General features: G+C 40.8%; 1 protein-coding gene across 6 annotated transcripts in view; it reads left to right on the forward strand.

The window, feature by feature from the left end:
* The window catches only part of RYR2 (ryanodine receptor 2), a 535490-nt gene that overhangs the window by 304985 nt on the left and 208786 nt on the right, over positions 1-21719 (forward strand). For all 6 annotated transcript variants that reach the window (XM_044239419.1, XM_044239420.1, XM_044239421.1 and 3 more), the window contains 6 exons: positions 1800-1959; positions 2557-2643; positions 6279-6505; positions 9347-10151; positions 12820-13020; positions 20608-20713. In XM_044239419.1, coding sequence (XP_044095354.1) covers positions 1800-1959; positions 2557-2643; positions 6279-6505; positions 9347-10151; positions 12820-13020; positions 20608-20713 — 1586 coding nt within the window. The remainder of the gene's footprint in view (positions 1-1799; positions 1960-2556; positions 2644-6278; positions 6506-9346; positions 10152-12819; positions 13021-20607; positions 20714-21719) is intronic.

The following is a 21719-nucleotide window of genomic DNA, read 5'->3' on the forward strand; positions in this document are numbered from 1 at the left end:
CATGAATGATATCTGATGAAAATGTTGATCAACCTAGGTGTTTGTTTTTTCCCCCTTGGATTTCATGTCCAGAATAATACTGTATTTATAGAAGCAATATCATCAAACCATTAATGTCAGTGTCCTTTTTGTTACTCCTACAAACCAGTAAGGAATCTGAATATATTAAAAGTGAAAAACATTATAAAGTAAGAGCAGTGCATCCTTTTCGGGTAGTACTCATATATTCCTTCAGGTGACACTGGATGTGACTAACAGTTTGGGTTACCTGTACTTAGCCTTTGTTTTAGTGATTAGGGATGGGTGAATGTGAGACCTCTGTAGTCTGCAATGTGTCTGGGGAACTGTTGATGTGGTGGGGAGATAAACGTGAAGAGAATATGGGCTAGTAGTTGAGACCAGGTGGACGCGTTTGAACTCAGACTGAGGACTAGTGGGTTCTTTCCTCAGCTTTGCCATTGACTCGCTGTGTGGCTTTGGGTAAGTCACTTACACTTTCTGTGCCATCCTTTTTCATTTGTAAGACAAAACCAAACTCAAACCAAACCTTCAAAAAAGTGAAGAAGGCTATCTTCCTTGCGGAATAAGACAAGAGAAGATCTGACCATTTGCTTCTACCTTTTGTGCCCATGCATCCTCTCTGATCTGCTGTGACAGGTCTCATAGAGAAAGGCCTCCATACCTTGCTTCTCTTCTATACCATCGTTTGTGGTGACTGGAAGCTCACTCTCCTGCCTTCAGGTCGTTACACTGGAGCCCTTGAGACAGTGGGCCGAGCCAAAATCTCCAGTCAAGAGTGCTTTACATCAGTATGGGGGTCCCAAACCACCTGTCTCCGGGAATATTCTTGCAGGACACATTGGATTTTCAGAGATGGCAACAGTATAAGGAAATAACCCAACAGAGGAATGGGATACCTTAGAGATGATTTTAGCCTTAGAAATAGAGGGTAGGGAAGGGTTGTTGGATCTTATGTAAATAGTGCAAAGAAACAGAGCCAACTTGATTATTCCAAAACTGACTTTATCTGAGCCTTCTTTTTCTTTTCCTCCTACTTGCCTGTCTTTGACTTTTTTTACTAGTTTCATGCGCTCACCACTCTGCTGTGGCAGAGAAAAGGAAGGAGGCAAAGCTGAAATCACTTAGGTTTATTACCGTCTCTTGTAAAGGTTTCGTGAAGGTGAAACAAGGGTTTGTTGTTAATATCGCTGATTTTATGCATATTCTAGCTAATTTTTTCTCTCATAACAGATCACCGGGAATTGTCCACAAAGGGGCATCATTTTAGTCAAATTTTAAATATACTGAATCATTGATGGCTCACATAGAGTTTGCCTAAGGACTTTGATAGTGTTTGGAAATGAATGCTTCTCAGCCCCAAACAAGTGGTTAAAAAAAAAAAAAAAGGAAAAAGAAAAAAAAGAACCCTTTGAGAATGAAAATTGCAAATTTGGATGATTATTAAATAGTTAAACTTTTTTGAACCTCAGAAAAAGGTCCAGTTTGGTTTGAGTTTTTGGAGGGAAGGTGCAGGTCAGTTTTTACTTGGTTCCAACTTGTTGACCTGTCTCCATTAGGTGTGAAATTCAGAGACGTGTAAGACCTGATTCAGAATGTCCACGAAGTCAATGGGATTTTGCTCAGAATCACAGAATCGGGCCCATTGTGCACCTCTCCCATTACAGCATGAGCTTGTTGCTTGCGCAGCATAATTTAGGTTTAGTTTGCAAGATATACACGCTTTCTGTTATGTCTGTGGTTGTACGAAGATGAAAATGTGGTTTCTTTTTGAAATTCAGCATCAAACGCAGTAACTGCTATATGGTGTGTGCGGGCGAGAGCATGAGCCCTGGGCAAGGGCGCAACAACAATGGCCTGGAGATTGGGTGCGTCGTGGATGCCGCCAGCGGGCTGCTCACGTTCACTGCCAACGGCAAGGAGCTGGGCACGTACTACCAGGTCTGTGGGCAGAGATGGTGGTGTGCTTCCAGAAAGAAAGCCTTTCTCCCCATGAGAAGAAAACACATTTTAGATCAAAAAGTACATTAGAAATTAGAAGGAAATAGTGGGGTCCCTGGCCGGCTCAGTTGGTTAATCTCAACTCTTGATTTCAGCTTAGGTCATGAGCTCAGGTTTGTGGGGTCGAGCCCTGGCTCTGGCTCTGGGCTCAGCAGGGAGTCTGCCTGGGTTTCTTTCTTTCTCCCTCTCCCTCTGCCCCTCCCCCTTGCATGGGATCCCTCTCTTTCTGTCTCTCAAGTAAATAAATTAAATCTTAGAAAAAAAAAAGAAATTAGAAGAAAATTAAAATAGAAATGAGTTTAATTCTACCCTTCTACCTCTGTTTGAATAATAACAGTGCCTTTCAGAGGAAACAGTATATTCCTCTAAAAATGTTCATATGATAACACCATTAAATAGTCCAAAATCATTATTGAAAGAGGGTATCTCTCTGAGAGAATGCAGATGTCCAGTCCCCTTCTAGTCATTATAAAGAAAATATTTTTTCTTAGCATTCCTTCATTGACTAATCTTACCAAATTCATTTGCTTATTTAAGGTGGAGCCAAGTACAAAATTATTTCCTGCAGTGTTTGCACAAGCAACAAGTCCCAATGTTTTCCAGTTTGAGTTGGGAAGAATAAAGGTAAGAAAGACTCATTGCTGATATGATATTTGGGGTCTTTCTATTAGGGGATAGCAGTTATTTCTTAAATGAATTCAATTTTTTTTTTGTTTTTGTTTTAGTACTCATATTAGTTATGTAAATGATCCTTTAAAAGAAAGGTAAGCCATGTTTGAAAGTTTTGTAATCTCCTTCAGGTCACTGGGGCAATGAAATTATTTAGAAAGGGTTTTAGCGACAATTTAAAGTATTTATTAATTCATTGAAATGGTTAAGAACAAAAAAGGGTTTCTCTGTGGTCATCGAAAGTATTAGATTCAATGAAACTAGGCTTATATGGAATAAAAATGCCCAATAACATACCATTTGATAATCACTGAATTCAGAAGTGAACTAGTAAGTGGGTTTAAAGACCTGAAACTCCTACTTAATGGTAAGTGCTAGAACAGGGCAGGTATAGAGAACTGTGGGAACACAGGGAAGAGCAGAGAAGTTGGAGGTTGGAGGGGGTAGATCAAGTAAAACTAAAAGAAGAGAGGACATGCAGGTAGATTCTTAACTGTGGGATAACAGCTCTCAGAATATATCTAATAGGAGAGGCCATTCCGGACATAGAGCCGAAGAAAGCAAAATTATGTGAGTCAGAGAGCTGGAGGTTAAAGAATTCATTGGGACTCTCTCTCACCAAGGGCGCCTTCCAGGATGTGACTGGAGATCAATGTGGATAGAAGGGAGACTGAGTCCCAGCAAGCTGGAAAGGCCTTGAATGCCATGCTAAGAAGTTGGCACCTGTTATGTAGACAGTGTTGATCCATTGGAAATGTGAAGCAGGAGCCTGAGTATTTTGGAAAAATACATTGACAGTCACACGGAGGTGGCAATGTGGAGAGGGGTCTGCTGTCTCGAGAGTGAGAACGGGCAGGATTAAGGAGGTGCTGCCGATCTGACACTGTCTGTACATGACAAGGTGACGAGAGTCGTGGAAGTTGTAATGGAGAGAGAATGATAAATGAGAAGATGCTGTAGAGGAGAAATGGATAAAATGTGACAATTGGATCGATAGGATTTGTTGCTGAATGGGATTCAGGTACTCAAGAAAGTGAAGAATCAGGGATTAAATTAATTTTTAAATTTTTTTAGTTTGGATAACTAAGGGATGTTAATACATCAAGCAGAAGAGCTTGTTGAAATGCAGGAGAAGGAACTGAATTGAATTTTGCAATTGTAGATTTGAGATGCCAGGCACACATCAGGATGGATACAGTAGATGGTTTTCCAGGGCTACCTCGGTGACCTTGGACATGTTCCTTCAGCTGTGTGAGCTCAGTTTCTGCCTTTGTAAAATGAGATTCTTAGCAGCCACAGGAAGGCAAATATAATATGGTCTAAAGGAATCCATGACTCTTACTCATTAGGAAGGCTTCTCTGACCTTGCCAGAAGAATTTCAGCAAAATGATGGATCAAGCTATATTATAGCAAATTCAGGATTGAAAATGAGAGAAAGACAGCAAATATCTAAATGTATATACATATATACATGTATATTTTTCACACACATACATATATATATACACACACAATGTATATTGTATATGTGTATATATGTATTTATACCTACTTATGTATATATAAATTTTATATATTTTTCTCTCTGTATATATAAAACATATATATATATAATTTAACCAGAAAAGTGGTCCTTTCCTAGAACTCTGACTCAGTGTTGGTCTGTTTGACATTTCCATCTGTGTGTTTACAGACATCTCAGATTATATATGTCCAATTATGTCCAAAATGGAAATGTGGACCATTGTACCTCCTCCTCCTAACCTGTCTGATCTACAGTCTTCTTCATGTCAGTGAATAGCAGAGTCACTTGCTCAGGCCCACAACCTCAGGGTCATCCTTGACTTCTCTCCCTGACATTCCGCATCCCAGTTCCATCCACCAGTGAATCCCCGGCCTGCGACCTGTCACCGTCACCCCTTCTGATGACCACATCAATCTCCATCACCATAATTCCCCATCAGGTTCCTCCGGTGGCCTCTTGAGGGAGGCTCCTGAATTCTGCCTTGCCCCTCTGTTCATCACTCAACAATCTGAGTGACTGTCACTGTACTCAAAGAGAAATCAGATTGTGTCATTCCACTGCTTACAAACCCTCTTTCCCTGAGCACAAAAATCCTAGGTCTCATGATGGTTCTCAAGTCGAAACAGTCTGCTCTCTTGTTACCTCCCTGACTTCCTCTCCTGTTCTCACCCCCTTCATTCTACTCCAGCCACCCTGGCCTCCAGTCTTCCTCAGACTCGCCAGGCAGACTTCCTCCTTGGGTCCTTTGCATTGACCAACCCTTCTGCATGGAAATTTCCTCCCCTGCACGTCCACCTGCTTCTTCTTCTTCGGATCTTTCTTGATCACCTTCTCAGCGACCCCTTTTCTGACTACCTGTTTATTATTCCCATCCTGCCTTCTGCTTCCTTCATCCTGAGTCTACTGTTGAGTCTGCTTTCTGACTTTATTTTTTTTTCTTTTGACTTTATTTTTTATCTTCAATGTAAAAAATAGAAGCTGGATGAGAGGAGCGATTTTGTGTGTTCTGTTCATTTGGTACCTAAAGCCGTTCTGGGTCTTTCCCCCACCTCCCCGTTAAAAGAGGAGGATTGGAAAGTAGCTTGAGGATGAGACTGTCTGTAAGTATGCAGTAGACAAGGCTTTACGGGAGAGGGAGACACTGAAGGTAATGGGAAAGGTGAGGTCATTGTTTTTATATGGCCCTTAAGAGATAGGTGGGGGTAGTATCAAGGTCATAAGTATGGCAATAAGTTGTGGTCCAGTAGAGACTTCTTTCCCTGAGACCAGACGGAAGGAATTAGGAAGGCTGAAGATGATACATATTGAAGGTAGAGGAAGGTGATCGACAAATAAATTGTATTAATGTCTGATGAATTCTGTTTCCTTGTGTGATGGTCCCATTTATCTGTCGAGCTGTCTCTGGAGTACCACCAGCTACTAAAGCCTGATAAACCCCACAGGGGGTGGGTGAGTGGTTGCAGGAGGAGGTAGGTGACAGGGGACAGGCGAGGAGAGAGAGCCAAGTGGGTGCAATTCATTACAGAGTTGGGCACCAAAAGCAGCCTGAAGGCATGTAGGATTTCACCCAGGGCCCTGCTCGGCAGAGAAATATGAAGTTTCTGTGGTTATACTTGGTTGCCATTGTGTTCGCAGTGAGCCAGAAAGTATAACGAAAACAATATCCCCAAACCAGTTTTGTTTTTTTAAAGATTTTATTAGAGAAAGAGAGACAGAGAGAGAGCACAAGCAGGGGGAGCAGCAGGCAGAGAGAGAAGCAGGCTCCCCACTGAGCAGGGAGCCTAATATGGGACTTGATCCCAGGACCCTGAGGATCGGCTGAGCCACCCAGCCATCCCCCCAGACCAGCTGGAGATACATTCTTTCATAATATTCTCTCCTCTTGTCCTTGCAGGAGCGATTCAGTCCAAGATATCTTATTTCTTGTATTGACATTGCTGGACGTGGAGAATATCTTACTTCCACTACCTCTTTCCTGCACAGGACCGTGGTCATTATCGTTAACCCCATAGACTGTTACAAATTAATTCTTTTTCTACTCCCCCTTCCCACCCCGTTCCCTAGAATGTGATGCCTCTGTCGGCGGGATTATTCAAGAGCGAGCACAAAAACCCCGTGCCGCAGTGTCCGCCGCGTCTCCACGTGCAGTTTCTGTCCCACGTCCTGTGGAGCAGGATGCCCAACCAGTTCTTGAAGGTAGATGTCTCTCGAATCAGTGAGCGCCAAGGCTGGCTGGTGCAGTGTTTGGATCCTCTGCAGTTCATGTCTCTTCATATCCCGGAGGAGAACAGGTCAGCCCCACGTGCCCTTTACCGTCTGATTGGGACCCTTCGAAATTGGGGGGTGTTGCTGGGGGAGCAAAAGGAAGCTTAAAAATACCCAGTTTCTTGGGGGCGATGGAGATACTATTTCACATATTCTACGCTGAAATCTGTTTCTCAACCAGTTCGTTACTGAAACAAAACTATTGTACTGCCCTTGGAGGAGCTCTGGGATATTGCTCCTTTCCTCTTGTTTTCTTTGCACCCAGAGCAGGTAAGCATTCCGACAAGTGCAACTGCAATTGAACTTAAGACTCGGTGGTTGCACGAGGTCTGCTCCGGGCTGGGATGGGGGATGTGTGTGGTCCGCCGGCCTTCTTATCCCAAGGCCCAAGCTGTTGGAGCAGCTCCAGCCTGAGACACAGGGTTTCTGTGGCTAAGGTGTACAGGAGGGTTAAAGGACACTTGAGGTCTCTGAGAACTTCTTTTTGCTTGTTCACTCCTGTTTTATTGATCCAAGCCAGTCCAGTCATGTCAGAGGAATTAGCCCTCCATTCCCTTTCTTCTGACTGTCAGGGTAGTCAAGCCCAAAGTAAAGATTACTCCACATATAGGGAAGAAGGAAAAGGGAGAATTTTTAGAAAGGACAGTATAATCTGTATCATGGGCTGAGGGAGTGGTTTTTTTATGTTTATTTTCTTTAAAGATTTTATTTATTTATTTGACAGAGAGATCACTAGTAGGCAGAGAGCCAGGCAGAGAGAGAGTGGGAAGCAGACTCCCCACTGAGCCAAGAGCCCGATGCGGGGCTCGATCCCAGGACCCTGAGATCATGCCCTGAGCTGAAGGTAGAGGCTTAACCCACTGAGCCACCCAGGTGCCCCTAAACGAGTGTTTTATTTTATATTTAGTATTGTCCTTATACCAGATAAAACAATGAGTTATTTCTTTTCTTCTCCTGCAGTTAAAGCCATAGCTCATTAACGTATGAATATTGCTATGAGCAGTTGGCGGGGGAAGACAGATTAAACTGATTGACATCTGTGCTTTGGTTTGCCTTCACCTATGAGTAGAGTTAGAAGATGTAGACTCTACATCCTTCATACTTCCCTGACTCATTCATTCCACGAATATGTCTTAGTTCCCACTGTGTCCCCGGCACTGGATAGTAAATGGTGTACAAAACAGACATGACTCTTACCTTAAAAGATTTCATGGTCTGGTAGGGAGGAGAGGTTCTTTAAAGGAAGGGACAGGGTGCCATAAAGTGAATAAAGGCGGATATATGGGAAGGTGGCGGCAATGATGCAAAATTGTAGAGTCCTTAGATGTTTCTAGATACTGACACTTTGAGAGTGATTAGACAGTAGAGAAAGTTGTATTCCTCAGTAAGAACCTAGAGTGAGGATGTTCTGTGTTGCTACAATGAACAGGTATATATATATATATATATATATATATATATATATATATATATATATTTGACCATTGGCCAGACTAACAGTCTTCTTGAGAAACTGGGAGGCTTAGCTAAGACCTGGGAATCATTGTCCACTATACTGTGAAGGAGAATGCCTACTCAGTTATACCTTCCCAAGAACTGGCTGCTAGCAGCTGAGCCCCATGGTTGTGTGGTTTCCTAGAGGCCCAGGTTGTACACAGGGTGGGGAATCATTTGCTTTGGGTTTCCAATGCATAAAGCCCATGGTTCTGAGATTTCAGAGGTGCAGTCTCGAATAATTCGGCACCATCAGGCTTTCAGTGGATACCTTTGAGCCAGGCAGCCTAGGTACAGGTGGGCATGGGCAGAATGATAGAGTCCTAAGGACAGTGACAGAGCTTAACAACAAATAGTCACAAAGAATTACCCAGCACCTACTGTGTACTGGGCTAAGCGCATGATAAGTATTAATACACAAGTCATATAACCCATGTTCTGATGAGTTAATATTAGAGTCTCACCAGGGATGTTTTCCTAGATGAATGAGTCACTCCCCTTATTGTGAATGTATCACCTATAAGCCATCTTAATAATATACGAATAAATAGTATAGAAAATTTTGCACATCTAAAATAATTATGTGCTTTAAAAAATTGACTCTCTTTTGAAAGGAATGGCTTTATTTTAGGCATATTCTGGCCACACTTTTAAGGTTTTATGTGTTAGAAGGGCATGATAAAAAGCAAAATGACCTGAATTAAGAGCCCAGTGTAACCAGTTTCCCAGTAGAAACTTTCCCAAGTGCAATGTCACAGATAGTGTTTGTTTTCCCGAGCTACACAAATCTGGTGGAAACCAGGACTGCGTTGGTGGACATGTAGGGGCTGTGGGGCATGTATCAGATGGTAACTCATGTCAGAGGAATTAGCCCTCCATTCCCTTTCTTCTGACTGTCAGGGTAGGAGCTAATCATGGGTCAGAGACATGGGCAACGTACCCCAAGGCAGAGTTTCCTTGCTTCTCGAGCCAGTTTAGCCAAGTTGGAGAGGGACGTTCCAGATTTTCCAAGGAGTACTTACATTTTGGAAGAAAGGGAGCCCCCTACATCCAGGTGGAGACCGTATCGAAAAGCGGTGCCCCAAACCTTGGGGTGATGGAAGATGGAAAAGCTCCAAGTGCCGCAGTTGGAAATTTCCAACGTAAAATTGTACACATGGGAAAACTTGTAACATACATAGTACTGATTAAGGAAAAATAAAACCAAAAACAAACCACTACGCTATCATGAAACCTGTCATAGGAAAGTTTTTTTTTTTAAGCGTTTCCATAACTTTTTTTGAAATTTACGATGTACGCAGATTTCTCCTGCGACTCAGAATTTTGAAAAGTGTCCCATGCTTCCCCTCGCTACTGCGCCCCCTCTCTCACAGGTCTGTGGACATACTGGAGCTGACGGAACAGGAGGAGCTGCTGAAATTCCACTATCACACTCTCCGGCTTTACTCCGCTGTCTGCGCTCTTGGGAACCACCGGGTGGCACACGCCTTGTGCAGCCACGTCGATGAGCCTCAGCTTCTCTACGCCATCGAGAACAAGTATATGCCCGGCTTGCTGCGCGCTGGCTACTACGACCTGCTGATTGACATCCACCTGAGCTCCTACGCCACGGCCAGGCTCATGATGAACAGTGAGTTCATCGTGCCCATGACGGAGGAGACCAAGAGCATCACCCTTTTCCCTGACGAGAACAAAAAACATGGCCTCCCGGGGATTGGCCTCAGCACCTCCCTCAGGCCACGGATACAGTTTTCCTCCCCCAGTTTTGTAAGCATTAATAATGAATGTTACCAGTACAGTCCAGAGTTCCCGCTGGACATCCTCAAGGCCAAAACCATTCAGATGTTGACAGAAGCTGTTAAGGAGGGCAGCCTTCATGCCCGGGACCCCGTTGGGGGGACAACTGAGTTCCTCTTTGTACCTCTCATCAAGCTTTTCTATACTCTGCTAATTATGGGGATCTTCCACAATGAGGACTTGAAACACATCTTGCGGTTGATAGAGCCCAGTGTGTTCAAGGAAGCCACCACTCCGGAAGAGGAGACGGACACGCTGGAGAAAGAGCCCAGCCTAGAAGACTCCAAGCCAGAGGGAGCTGGGGAAGATGAAGCCAAAGGGGGTAAGAGGCCCAAGGAAGGCCTGCTCCAAATGAAACTGCCTGAGCCAGTTAAATTGCAGGTAATCAGAAAAAATGATTTCAGTCAATTTCAAAGTCACTAACTGTGAAGGTATTGATATTTACCTTTGTCTCCTTTTCTCTCGGGGCTTGTGTGTGTACTTTGGTGTTCCTATATATTGACAGTTTTTCATAAAATTAACCAACTTCCTATTGTGCTTAGGGATGTGTCCATATGATTGTGTTGCATTTAGAATGGAATTTGTGATTTTTCCAAGGGAGTCAACTGACAGTAATTCATCAGAGATACCTTTAGTAATTTGCGTCTGTGTGTGTAGGCCTAGGTGTCCACCTGCCAGCCCTTTTTCTCCTCCCTCTTCATTCATTGCTGGAATGCCTGAAATTGAAGGCACCTCACCCCCTTTCTAACCTCGCCTCCACTCACACCAACCCTCGAATACTTGTTTGCCAGTAAGTGTGCCCATTCTCACACAGCAAGGGTTTGCTTTAAGAAATTAAAGACATCGCCTATTTCTTGCGCTCATCAAGAAGATGTCTAAGGATCGTTTCTTAACATCTCTTTAGTTCACCAGAGTCCATTTGATGGTTTGCATCATTGACAAGCTCCCTTGCTCTTCCCTCCTTAGTCGACATTGATTGAGCCAGACACTTGGTTCTGGTTGGAGGAAGCAGATGTGGACTCTACCTTCCAGACGTTCACAGTCCCTAAGGGAAATAAGCACTTGTTTATCTCTCCATGCTAAAATAGTTTATTGCTAATTGCATTAAGTGATCTGAAGGAAAAGAATGGATGACTAAGAAAAAAAAAAGGAAATGTCCCCTGGATTACTGCAGGAAAGATGGGGGAGTCCTCTCTGAGATGGTGGCTTTTAAGCTGAGGTCAGGTGGATGAGCCCGAGTCCAGTAGTCATGAAGTAGGAGCAGGAAGATTGTTCTAGGAGATTTTCAGCCAGAGCATGTAGCTCAACAAAGATTCTGAGACAGAAAAAGACCAGTTAGCTTAATGAGCTAAGGGGAATGGGTCAAGTAGGCAGAGAGCAGTTCATGTAGAATCTAGGCATTTGATAGAACCAGCCATATAATAGACTTTAAATTTTATCCTAAGTTCAGATAAAATCACTGAAGAATTTTTTTTTTAAATCACTGAAGAATTTTAACAGGAAGTTTTTATTCTAGAAAAATCTGTTATGCTACAAAAGTTGGGTATTCATCCTTTCTGATGGAGGCATAATACTCCATAGAGTATATGGACCACATCTTCCTTATCCATTCATCCATTGAAGGGCATCTTAGTTCTTTCCACAGTTTGGCGACTGTGGCCATTGCTGCTATAAACATTGGGGTACAGATGGCCCTTTTTTTCACTACATATGTATCTTTGGGATAAATACCCAGTAGTGCAATTGTAGGGTCATAGGGAAGCTCTATTTTTAATTTCTTGAGGAATCTCCACACTGAGAATGCAAGTTGGTGCATTCCCACCAACAGTGTAAGAGGGTTAACAAATAGCATGCAGGACAAGAGGAGATGGAGAGGAGAAGGGACTTGAGGGAAATTGGAAGGGGAGGTGAACCATGAGAGACTATGGACTCTGAAAAACTATCTGAGGGTTTTGAAGGGGCGGGATGGGGGGAGGCTGGGGGAACCAGGTGGTGAGTATTAGAGAGGGCACAGATTGCATGGAGCACTGGGTGTGGTGCAAAAACAATGAATACTGTTATACTGAAAAGAAATTTTAAAAAATCTGTGATGAAAATTGATAAGGAGAGAAAGGGAGGGTCATCTAAAGTCCACTTAGTTAAGAAGCTGTTATGTTGGTCCAGACACAAGGTCCATGCCCATGTCCATGAAGGTCTATGCCCTTCACCCCATGTTAGGGTGGGGTGAAGGTCATGGAGAAGGAGGGTAGATGATAGGGCTTCCTCAGAGCTGGCATTGACAGGAATGTGCCTGTTGTGGTTGTGAAGTGTTCTTTAACTACTGCCTTCCTTGTACGGTATTATATAATACTGGTTGTTGGTATTATATGATTTAAATGTTTTCCTAAGTACGGGCAGAACATTCTCTCGTAGGCATGTTTCTACCAACATATACTGTTGGTTAAAAATCCTTTTGGATTCAGGTAGAAGAATACCCAACTAACTGTTTCATGAGTAAGCTATGGAACCACTTAATTAATTTACATGAGAAGTCTGGAGGTACACAGTTCTAAAATTCATATAGTGGCCCAATAATGTCCTCAGGAACCTGGCCATTAATATTTTCCTGTGCTCCTCGGTGTGTGGTTTTCATCCTAAAGTGAAGTGATCATGTCACTCATTACCCAGTTGTTCCCATTTTGGGGGGGGGGAGGGGGAAGGTGTTCTAGTCTTTTATTATTTTTTTTTTTGTCTTTTATTTTTTATGAGAAATCTTTCCCACAGGACCCCCTGGCTAACTTCTCCTTATATATCTTATTCGCCATAGTTCCTGTGGCTGAGAGGAGGCCAGGATGGTAAATGTTCACCAGAAGAATGAGTATTTACCCTTTTGGCTAGAAAAATTACTTCTTATCCCCTGGGACCAACCACAGCCTGCACAAAATCAGAATTTTGTTTATAGAGAAGAGTTGGCCACTAAGCATGTCTGCCACAGATTTTGATCTGATACGCATTCACCACGTAAAGATCCAGAAATTAAATCTCATCTCCTTTGTCATCATCTTTTTAGATGTGCCTGCTGCTTCAGTACCTCTGTGACTGCCAAGTCCGGCACCGGATAGAAGCCATTGTGGCCTTTTCCGATGACTTCGTAGCAAAGCTCCAAGACAACCAGCGTTTCCGATATAACGAAGTAATGCAAGCCTTAAACATGTCAGCTGCCCTCACTGCCCGGAAAACGAAGGAATTTAGATCGCCCCCTCAAGAGCAGGTATGAGAGTGCAATGGAAATCCTTCCTTTTTTCTTTGGGTTTTACATCATCCAGGATATAGTAATTGCAAAATTATATCATAAGTTATAAGTGTGTTGTTTTTTTTCCCTTCCTGTTCTCTTTAAGTCACATTGATTTAGTCAGTAATTCTTAGTTTCACCAAAAAAAATAACCCAGTTAGTTTAAACAAACAAGAGACTTACTGAAAGGTATCATGTGTATTTAGACTCTTGGACAAGACTGATGTGCCAGATTCTGAGAACTTCAGAATCTGGCACATCAGTCTTGTCCAAGATCTTCGTTGGCTGACAAGGCACCACCCCAGTGAAAAGGAGCCCCTCCATTCTAAGAATTGATGTCAGATACCTTCTGTTTGGTCCCTCCTGTAAGACCAAATGTCGATGCCCCAAGGCTTGCCGGAAGATGGATCACCTGTTAATGGTTCTTCTGTTTGCTCACTCCAAACCCACCTCTCTCCCTTGGTGAGAGGGAGTACAGTTGTACAGCAGTACAGTTGAACCAAGGGCACATGCCTGATCCAGACAATGAGCTAGTCTGGAATCTACTTCAAAATGGGATGCCTGGTGCGGGAGATTTCCAAGATGGTGGTAAAAAGGTATAACCACCAGATCTCATCTTCAGTCTCTTGTCCTTAGCATTTCCCTCTCAAGATACTTAGAAGTGAAAATGTTTAGGGACTAATAGCAGAAGTTGTCTTCTCACCAGAATGTAGATTCTTTGAGGGAGGGGTCGTGGAATTTTGTTCATTGCCAGGAAGAGCATGTATGGAGCAGAAAACAAGTCCAAGCCTTCCCAAATTAAATCCATTTGGTAAACTGATGTCAAGAGGCTCCTGCTTCTGGAAAAATGAAGTACATGGACCTTCTCGATTCTTCCTTCTAAGTACAACTGTAATCCTGGAAATTACATAAAAGATTAGATGGGAAGACTCTAAAAGGTAGAAACAAGGAGACTGGCTATGGAATTGGGACCTGAGGACCTGTGATAAGTCCCCTGGGTTTTCTTTTTGCTTCATCTATCTCAGACTTGGGGCTAAAGGAGCCCACAGTGCAGAAATCCAATGGGCATCAACAAGAAAAGCCCAACCAAGGGCTTCTATGTCTAGCCAAAAGACCATGAAAACTGTCTTTCTAGCAAAACCAAAAACTTGTAGGGACTAACAGTACTACTCCAGTCGAACACAAGACGAAACTGTGCCTTACCCCCACCCCAACCAACAGACACTAAGTGGAGAGCCCAGACCTCCACCCTCACCAGGCTGCAATGAGGTGCTCCAGGCAAAATTGTGGGGAGCTGGGACTTCATCCCTGATGACTGGTAATGTGGCCTGCTTCTTCCAGAGTGTCAGTAGAGGCCAGAGAGGGAGAAGTAAGTGCATGGCACTTTTGCCCTTTCCAGCCAGGGTTGAATGAGTTGAGTCTAGTGGGGAATTGGATTTCCCCTTGCCCAGTGAGAACAATGTCTTCTCCTCTTTCATTGTTCATGGTAGCTGAGTGAAGAAATGGGCTTCCATTCCTACCAGGCAGTAGCAAGTAACAAGGCAGCTCAAACTCATTTCCTGCTAGGTAGTGTCAAAAGAAACCAGACATTTAAATAAGATCCAGAAGTCTCATAAGACCAAAATGTCAAGGTTTCAATTAAAAAAAAAAATCACTCATCACACTAAGAAGCAGGAAAAACTTAAAGAAAAGATATTCAAGATCTTTGATATCAAGAGATATCAAGAAGATATTCTTCACTCTGAGGTGAAGAAGATGTTAAATTTGTCTGACAAGGCTTTTAAAGCATTCATCATAAAACTGCTTCAAAATGGGGCAGGAGGGGAACTCATCACAAAGAAATATAGAAATAAGAACCAAATGGAAGTTTTAGAACTGAAAAATAACCAGAATAAAGAAACCTTACGTGGATGGACTTAGTAGTAGAAGGAAGGAGAAAGAGAAAAGAATCACTGAACTGAAGAGAGAACAGCAAGAATTACCCAGGCCAAATTACCATATGATCTCTCTGGTGTGAGGAGTCTGAGAGACAGATTGGGGGATTGTGGGGGGAAGGGAAGGAAAAAGTGAAACAGGATGGGATTTTGAGGGAGACAAACCATTAGAGACTCTTAATCTCATGAAACAGACTGAGGGTTTCTGGAGTGGGGGGGTATGGAGAGGGTGGTTGGGTTACGGACATTGGGGAGGGCATGTGCTATGGTGAGTGCTGAGAAATGTGTAAGTCTGATGATTCACAGACCTGTGCCCCTGGGCAAATAATACATGATATGCTAATTTAAAAAAAATTACCCAGTCCAGGGATGTCTGGGTGGTTCAGTCAGTTAAGTGTCACTTTTTATTTCAGCTCAGGTCATGATTTCAGGGTCATGAGATCGAGTGCCACATCAGGCTCCGTGATCAGCTGGGAATCTGCTGGAGATTCTTTCCCTCTCCCTTGTCCCTCCCCCTGTGCACGTGCACATGCTCTCTCTCTTAAATAAATAAAATAATCTTTAAATAATAAATCATATTATTTAAAAATAATCAGATTTAAATAACTTTTAAAAATAAAATAAATAACTTTAAATAAATAATCTTTAAAAATTAAAAAAAAAAAAAAGAATTACCCAGTCGGAAAAACAGAAGAAAAAATAAAAGCCTCAGGACCCTGCAAATATAACAAAAGAGCCAACATTTGTGACATTAGAGTCCCAGAGATGGGAGAAAGGAGGGGAACTGGAAAAAAAAAATTAAATAAATAATGGTTGAAACATTTCAAGTTTGGCAAAAGATACAAAGAAAGACACTCAAGAAGCCGAATAAACTAGGTACCCAAAGAAATCTAAACCAAGACTATCATTGTCAAACCTCTGAAAACTAAGAACACAGAAGAAAATCTTGAAAGCAGTGAGAAAGAAATGATGCGCAGAGGAGGAAAAGCAGTGTGAGTGACTGCGATTTCAGACTGGCCAATGGAGGCCAGACGGAGACAGAAGAGGCACACCAGTTTTCAACTGGAAAAAGACCGAAAACCCAGAATTCTATAGGTAGTAAAAACATCCCTCAGGAATGCAGGGGAGATTGAGACAGTCTCCAATGAAGGAACACACTGAGAACTGGACTACAGCAGACAGACCCTGAAAGAACTGTAAACAAAGTCCTTGAAATAAAGAGAAAAATGACTATAGAAGAAAATTGTGAAAATCTGGAATGGAGAAAGAACTATGGAAGGTGTTAAAGCATGGAGAACTACAATGCATTTTCCTTTTCGTTTTCAGTTTTCTAAGTTATATTTGTTGGTTGAAGCAAAAATGATAAAGCTGTCTAATGTGTTCTAGATGTATTTATAGGGAATACTTAAGACTTACGTAGTTTTTATTTTTTAACTTTTAAAGAAGATTTTATTCATCTGTTTATTTTGGAAAGAGACCACGTGTGGATGAGCTAGAGCAAGCATGGGGGGAAGGGCAAAGGGGGAGGGATGAGTTGACTCCATGCTGAGCCTAGAGCCTGATGTGGGACTGGATCCCATGACCGTGACATCATGACCCAAGCTGAAACCAAGAGTTGGATGCTTAACTGACTGAGCCTCCCAGGTACTGCAAGACATTTTATATTTTAAATAAAGGAGGATAAGTGGTATAAAGGGAGGTAAATTTTCTGTGCTTCACTCAAACCAATAACATATTGATGCCAGTAGTCTATAATGAATTATGTATGTATAATGTAATATCCAGAGCAACCACTTAAAAAGCTATCGATAGAGATACACTAAAAATAAATAAATTAATTAATTAAAAAATGCCAGGGTTAACTCAACATGAGATCCTAAAAATAGGAACCCATAGCAAGTTGGGAAAAATAAAGCAGAACAAACAAAAAACACAGAAAATTACAGATTTAAGTTATAGCACATCAGTAAAGTCATGAATATAGATAATCTAAATATATTAATTAAAAGGCAGAGATTGGCAGAGTAGCTTTTGAAACTTGGCCTGACCATATGGTCTTAGGTTTCTAGGAGAAACTCATATCAAATAGAAGGATATAGAGAGGTTGAAAGTGAAAGGATGAAAAAGGTTACACAGATATAGATAGATCAATTTAATTTAAATTTTAGGTAGTTAACGTACAGTGAACAATTGGTTTCTGGAGTAGAATTCAGTGATTCATCACTTACATATAATACCCAGCACTCATCACAAGTGCCCTCTAGTCTATCCTCACCTACCTCCCTGCACCAGCCCTAAGTTTGTTCTTTGTCATTAAGAATCTATTATGGCTTGTTTCGCTCTCTCCTTTTTTTCTTTTCTCCCATCCCATATGTGCCACTTCCCCATGGTGCACGAGAGAAGAATGAGGCACAAACAAGTCAGGTGCGAGAGACAGGGAGCAGTAGAGAAGACTGTTGCCGCGAACAACGGCTCAGTCCCATATTATTAGATACAAGATAACAATCAACAAAGGAGTAGAAGAGCGCTCTGCATTAACCAGATGCCTTGTAGATAAACAAGGAGGAATATCACTTATACATGGATTATAAATCTTACAGATAAGCAAGGAAAGTAGGATATGTTTGGTCATGCAGTCTAGAATTTATAGGGGAGCAAGCACATTTAAAGGGATTATCTTGATTAACGGCAGGCTGTCTCTGAGGCAGGGCAGATGATGAAAAAAATGAAGCAGGTGGTGTTCCACCCAGAGCGGGCCAGGCATTCCTGGCTGCTCAGCTTCCAAGCCGTAAATCATTCTCTCCCCCAGAGACCTGTTGCTAATGCATGTTTTTCTTAAGGCAACCTTTAAGCATGCTTGCTAGACTAGTGCAATTTCTCATGGGTTATATTTTAAGCAGTACATTGTTTTGAGGGACGGTTGCACATATGTTCATTTGTCTTTCTTAAATTCCACATATAAGTGAGATCATATGGTACTGACTTATTTCACTTAGCATAATATATCCTAGCTCCATCTGTGTCATTGCAAAGGGCAATATTTTATTCTCTTTGATGGCTGAGTGACAGTCCATTGTGTGTGTATATATATATACACCACATCTTCTTTATCCATTCATCAGTCAGTGGACATTTGGGCTCTGTCCATAGTTGGCTAATGTTGATAATGCTGCTATAAACATCTGGGTGTATGTATTCCTTCAGATCTATGAAAAAAGGGATATCTGGGTGGCTGAGTGGGTTAAATCCTCTGTCTTCGGCTCAGTTCAAGATCCCGGGGTCCTGGGATCAAGCCCCGCATCAGGCTCTCTGCTCAGCAGGGAGCCTGCTTCCCCCCCCCACCCCCGCTTACCTTTCTGCCTACTTGTGATCTCTGTCTGTCAAGTAAATAAAATATTTTTAAAAATATGTGAAGAAGATATATTATGAAAGAATAGGTGTATATCATAACAAAGAAATTATCAGAGACAGACAGGGACATTATACAATGATAAAAGAGCAACTTGCTAAGAAGACAAATGTACATGTACTAAATAATAGAGCTGAAAAATATGTGAGGTCCACACAGATAGGACTGAAAGAAGAAATAGATAAATACACAATTATACGGGGAGACTTCAGCACCTCTTTGTCAATAATTGATAGAAAAGCTAGACAGAAGTCAGCAAGAATATAGGAAAACACAACCCTCGCACTACCAAACAGGATCTTTGGATATTTGTAGAACACTTCACCCAAGGATATAATATATTTTTTTTCAAGTTCCCTTGAAACATTCTCAATGATGGACTCTATCCTGGGCCATAAAACAACCTAAACACATTTAAAAGCATTGGATTTTTTTCATACAGAATCTTTTTGCTGACCACAATGGAGTTCAACTTAGAAATCAATAAAAGAAAGGTAACAGGCAGTCTCCCATTACTAGAGAACTAAAGAACACAATCTTTCAATAACTCTGGTAGAAGTCTCAAGGGAAATTTAAAAACATATTGAACTGAAAGAAAATGAAAATATATTAAATATTTATATTAAATTATATTTAATGTTAAATATAATTTAATTTTATATTAAATTTTACATAGGAAAATTTGTGGGAAAAGCCAAAGCAGTGCTGAGAGGATAATTTTTGACACTAAATACTTAAAGAGAGAAAAATAAATCAATAATCTAAGCTTCTGTCACAGACATTTAGAAAAAGAAGAGTAAAATAAACCCAAAGCAAGTAGAAGGAAAGCACTTATATAGATAAAAGCAGAAATCAATAAAACTGAAAACAGGACCATTGAAAGAAATAATGAATTTAAAAACTGGCTATTTAAAAATATCAAATCTACGAACCACTGAAAAGGCTAACAAAAAGAAAGAAGACCCAAATTACCAATATCAGGAATGAAATGAGGTATCATTACAGACCCTGCAGACATCAAAAGGATCAGGTGGGAATGTATGTGTGTATTTACTGTATCTATTTATGTAACATTTTTGAAATGACAATAGTACAGAAATGGACAGTAGATTAGTGATTGACAGGAATAAGGGATGAGGAGCATGTGGGAGGGTAGTGGATGTAATTATAAAGGGATAGGAGAAATGATTGTTCAGGTGATGAAATTGTCCTCTATTTTGATTATCAGTGTCAGTGTTGTGGTTGTGATATTGTATTGGCTGTTTTGTAAAGATGTTACCCATTCCCAGGGGAAAATAAGTAAAGGATATATGGTATCTCTTTGACTATGTCTCACCATAGCATATGCGTATTATCTTGAAATAAAAGTTAAACAAAAAGTTCACATTAAAAAACTCTAAAAAGCAAACTTAAAATTGTTTCGTCAGGGGAAATTATGAAACAGCAACATTCTTTTCTTCATTCATAAATGTAAATGTAGTTTTTTTATGTGTAAAACTAAAACAAATGGAGGATAGTTTGTTGAAGTTTATTTAATTGAATCATTAATGTTAGTAAAAGAATAGCTATCCATTTTCTTTTCTTTTTTTTTTTTTTAAAGATTTTATTTATTTATTTGAGAGAGAGACAGTGAGAGAGAGCATGAGCGAGGAGAAGGTCAGAGAGCAAAGCAGACTCCCCATGGAGCTGGGAGCCCGATGTGGGACTCGATCCCGGGACTCCAGGATCACGCCCTGAGCCGAAGGCAGTCGTCCAACCAACTGCGCCACCCAGGCGTCCCTCCATTTTATTTTCTACTTGGATTTTTCTTCACCTTTACTCTATATCCTTCTCAAAAAGTATTCTTTAAAGTACTTCAGGAAGTTTAGAAATTAGCAAGACAAAAACGGAAATCTAAGAGAAGCATAAAAAATATTTTTTTAAATAATATTTAGATTTTAGTTGATTTAAGGGCCCTAAGTACATAAGGGTCTAACATTCTCTGGAATTGAGAAAAAGGAAGCAAATTATGGGACTATTTTGCAGCAAGCTAGGCTTTGAATAGTATTATTTATTTTTTTGGTATTCATTGTACTGAGTAATAATGGTTTTTCATCTGTTGGGCAGCAATTTGTGTATACTCAAAAGATTTGAACATCTTTGGTTTTTATGATTTTTTTTCTGTGTCATTCCTGAATTCACCGTTCTTTTGCTCACCTCTTTCTTATTTTTCCAAACTTTCAGATCAATATGCTTCTCAATTTCAAGGATGACAAAAGTGAATGTCCATGTCCTGAAGAAATCCGTGACCAGCTTTTAGATTTTCATGAAGATTTGATGACACATTGTGGTAAAGTCTTCTTGACTTACAACTCTTATTAGATGTGTCATATATTTATTTATTTACTTATGTATTCATTGAAAATTAACTGACATATACTTATACACCACCGTGTAAGTTTAGGATGTACATTGTGATTGTTTGATTTATTTATATTGTGAAATGACTACCATAATAGGTTTCACTAAAATCCATCTTCTCATGTAGATGCAAGAAAAAGAAAAGAAGAAATAAAGGCATTTTTTTCCCCCTTGTGGTGAATACCCTTGGGACTTATTCTCTTCAAAGAACTTTCCTGTATATCATACAGCAGTGTTGGCTACAGTCATTATGCTCTATGTTGCATCCCTAGAACTTATTTAAAGTTTGTAACTTTTGACCACTTTCCTTCAATGCCCTTCTCCCTACTATCCCACCTCTGATAATAATTATGGTCAGTTTTTCTCTGAGTCTTTTGTTTGTTTTTAGTTTTCCACATATGAGTGCAATCACACAGTATTTCTCTTTACTTTGCCTTATTTCTCTTAGCATAGTTCCTTCAAGTTTTGCTCTGTTGTCACAGATGGTAAGATTTCCTTGTGTTTTTTTTTTGCTAAATAATATTCCATATCCACAACGTCTTTATCCATTTGTTTATTGATGGACACAAGTTATTTCCATATCTTGGCTATCATAAATAATGCTGCTATGAACATGGCAATGCAGATACCTTTTTCAAGTTAGTGTTTTAATTTCCTTTGGATATATTCCCAGAAGTGAGTTACTGGATCATATGGTAATTCGGTTTTTAAAAAAATTTTTGAGGATCCTTTATACTGCTCTGTTTTTTGCTATTGAGTTATAGTAGTTTTTTATATATTTTGAATATTAACTTCTTATCAGATACTAGTCTACATACATTTTTTTCTCATTCTGTAGGTTGTCTTTTCACTTTGTTAGTGGTTTCTTTGGTTTTTATGGAAGCTGTTTAGTTTGATGTAGTCCCATTTGTTTATTTTTGCTATTGTTGCTTGTG

The sequence above is a fragment of the Neovison vison genome, chromosome 2 (assembly GCF_020171115.1).
Source record: "Neovison vison isolate M4711 chromosome 2, ASM_NN_V1, whole genome shotgun sequence".
Taxonomy (NCBI): domain Eukaryota; kingdom Metazoa; phylum Chordata; class Mammalia; order Carnivora; family Mustelidae; genus Neogale; species Neogale vison.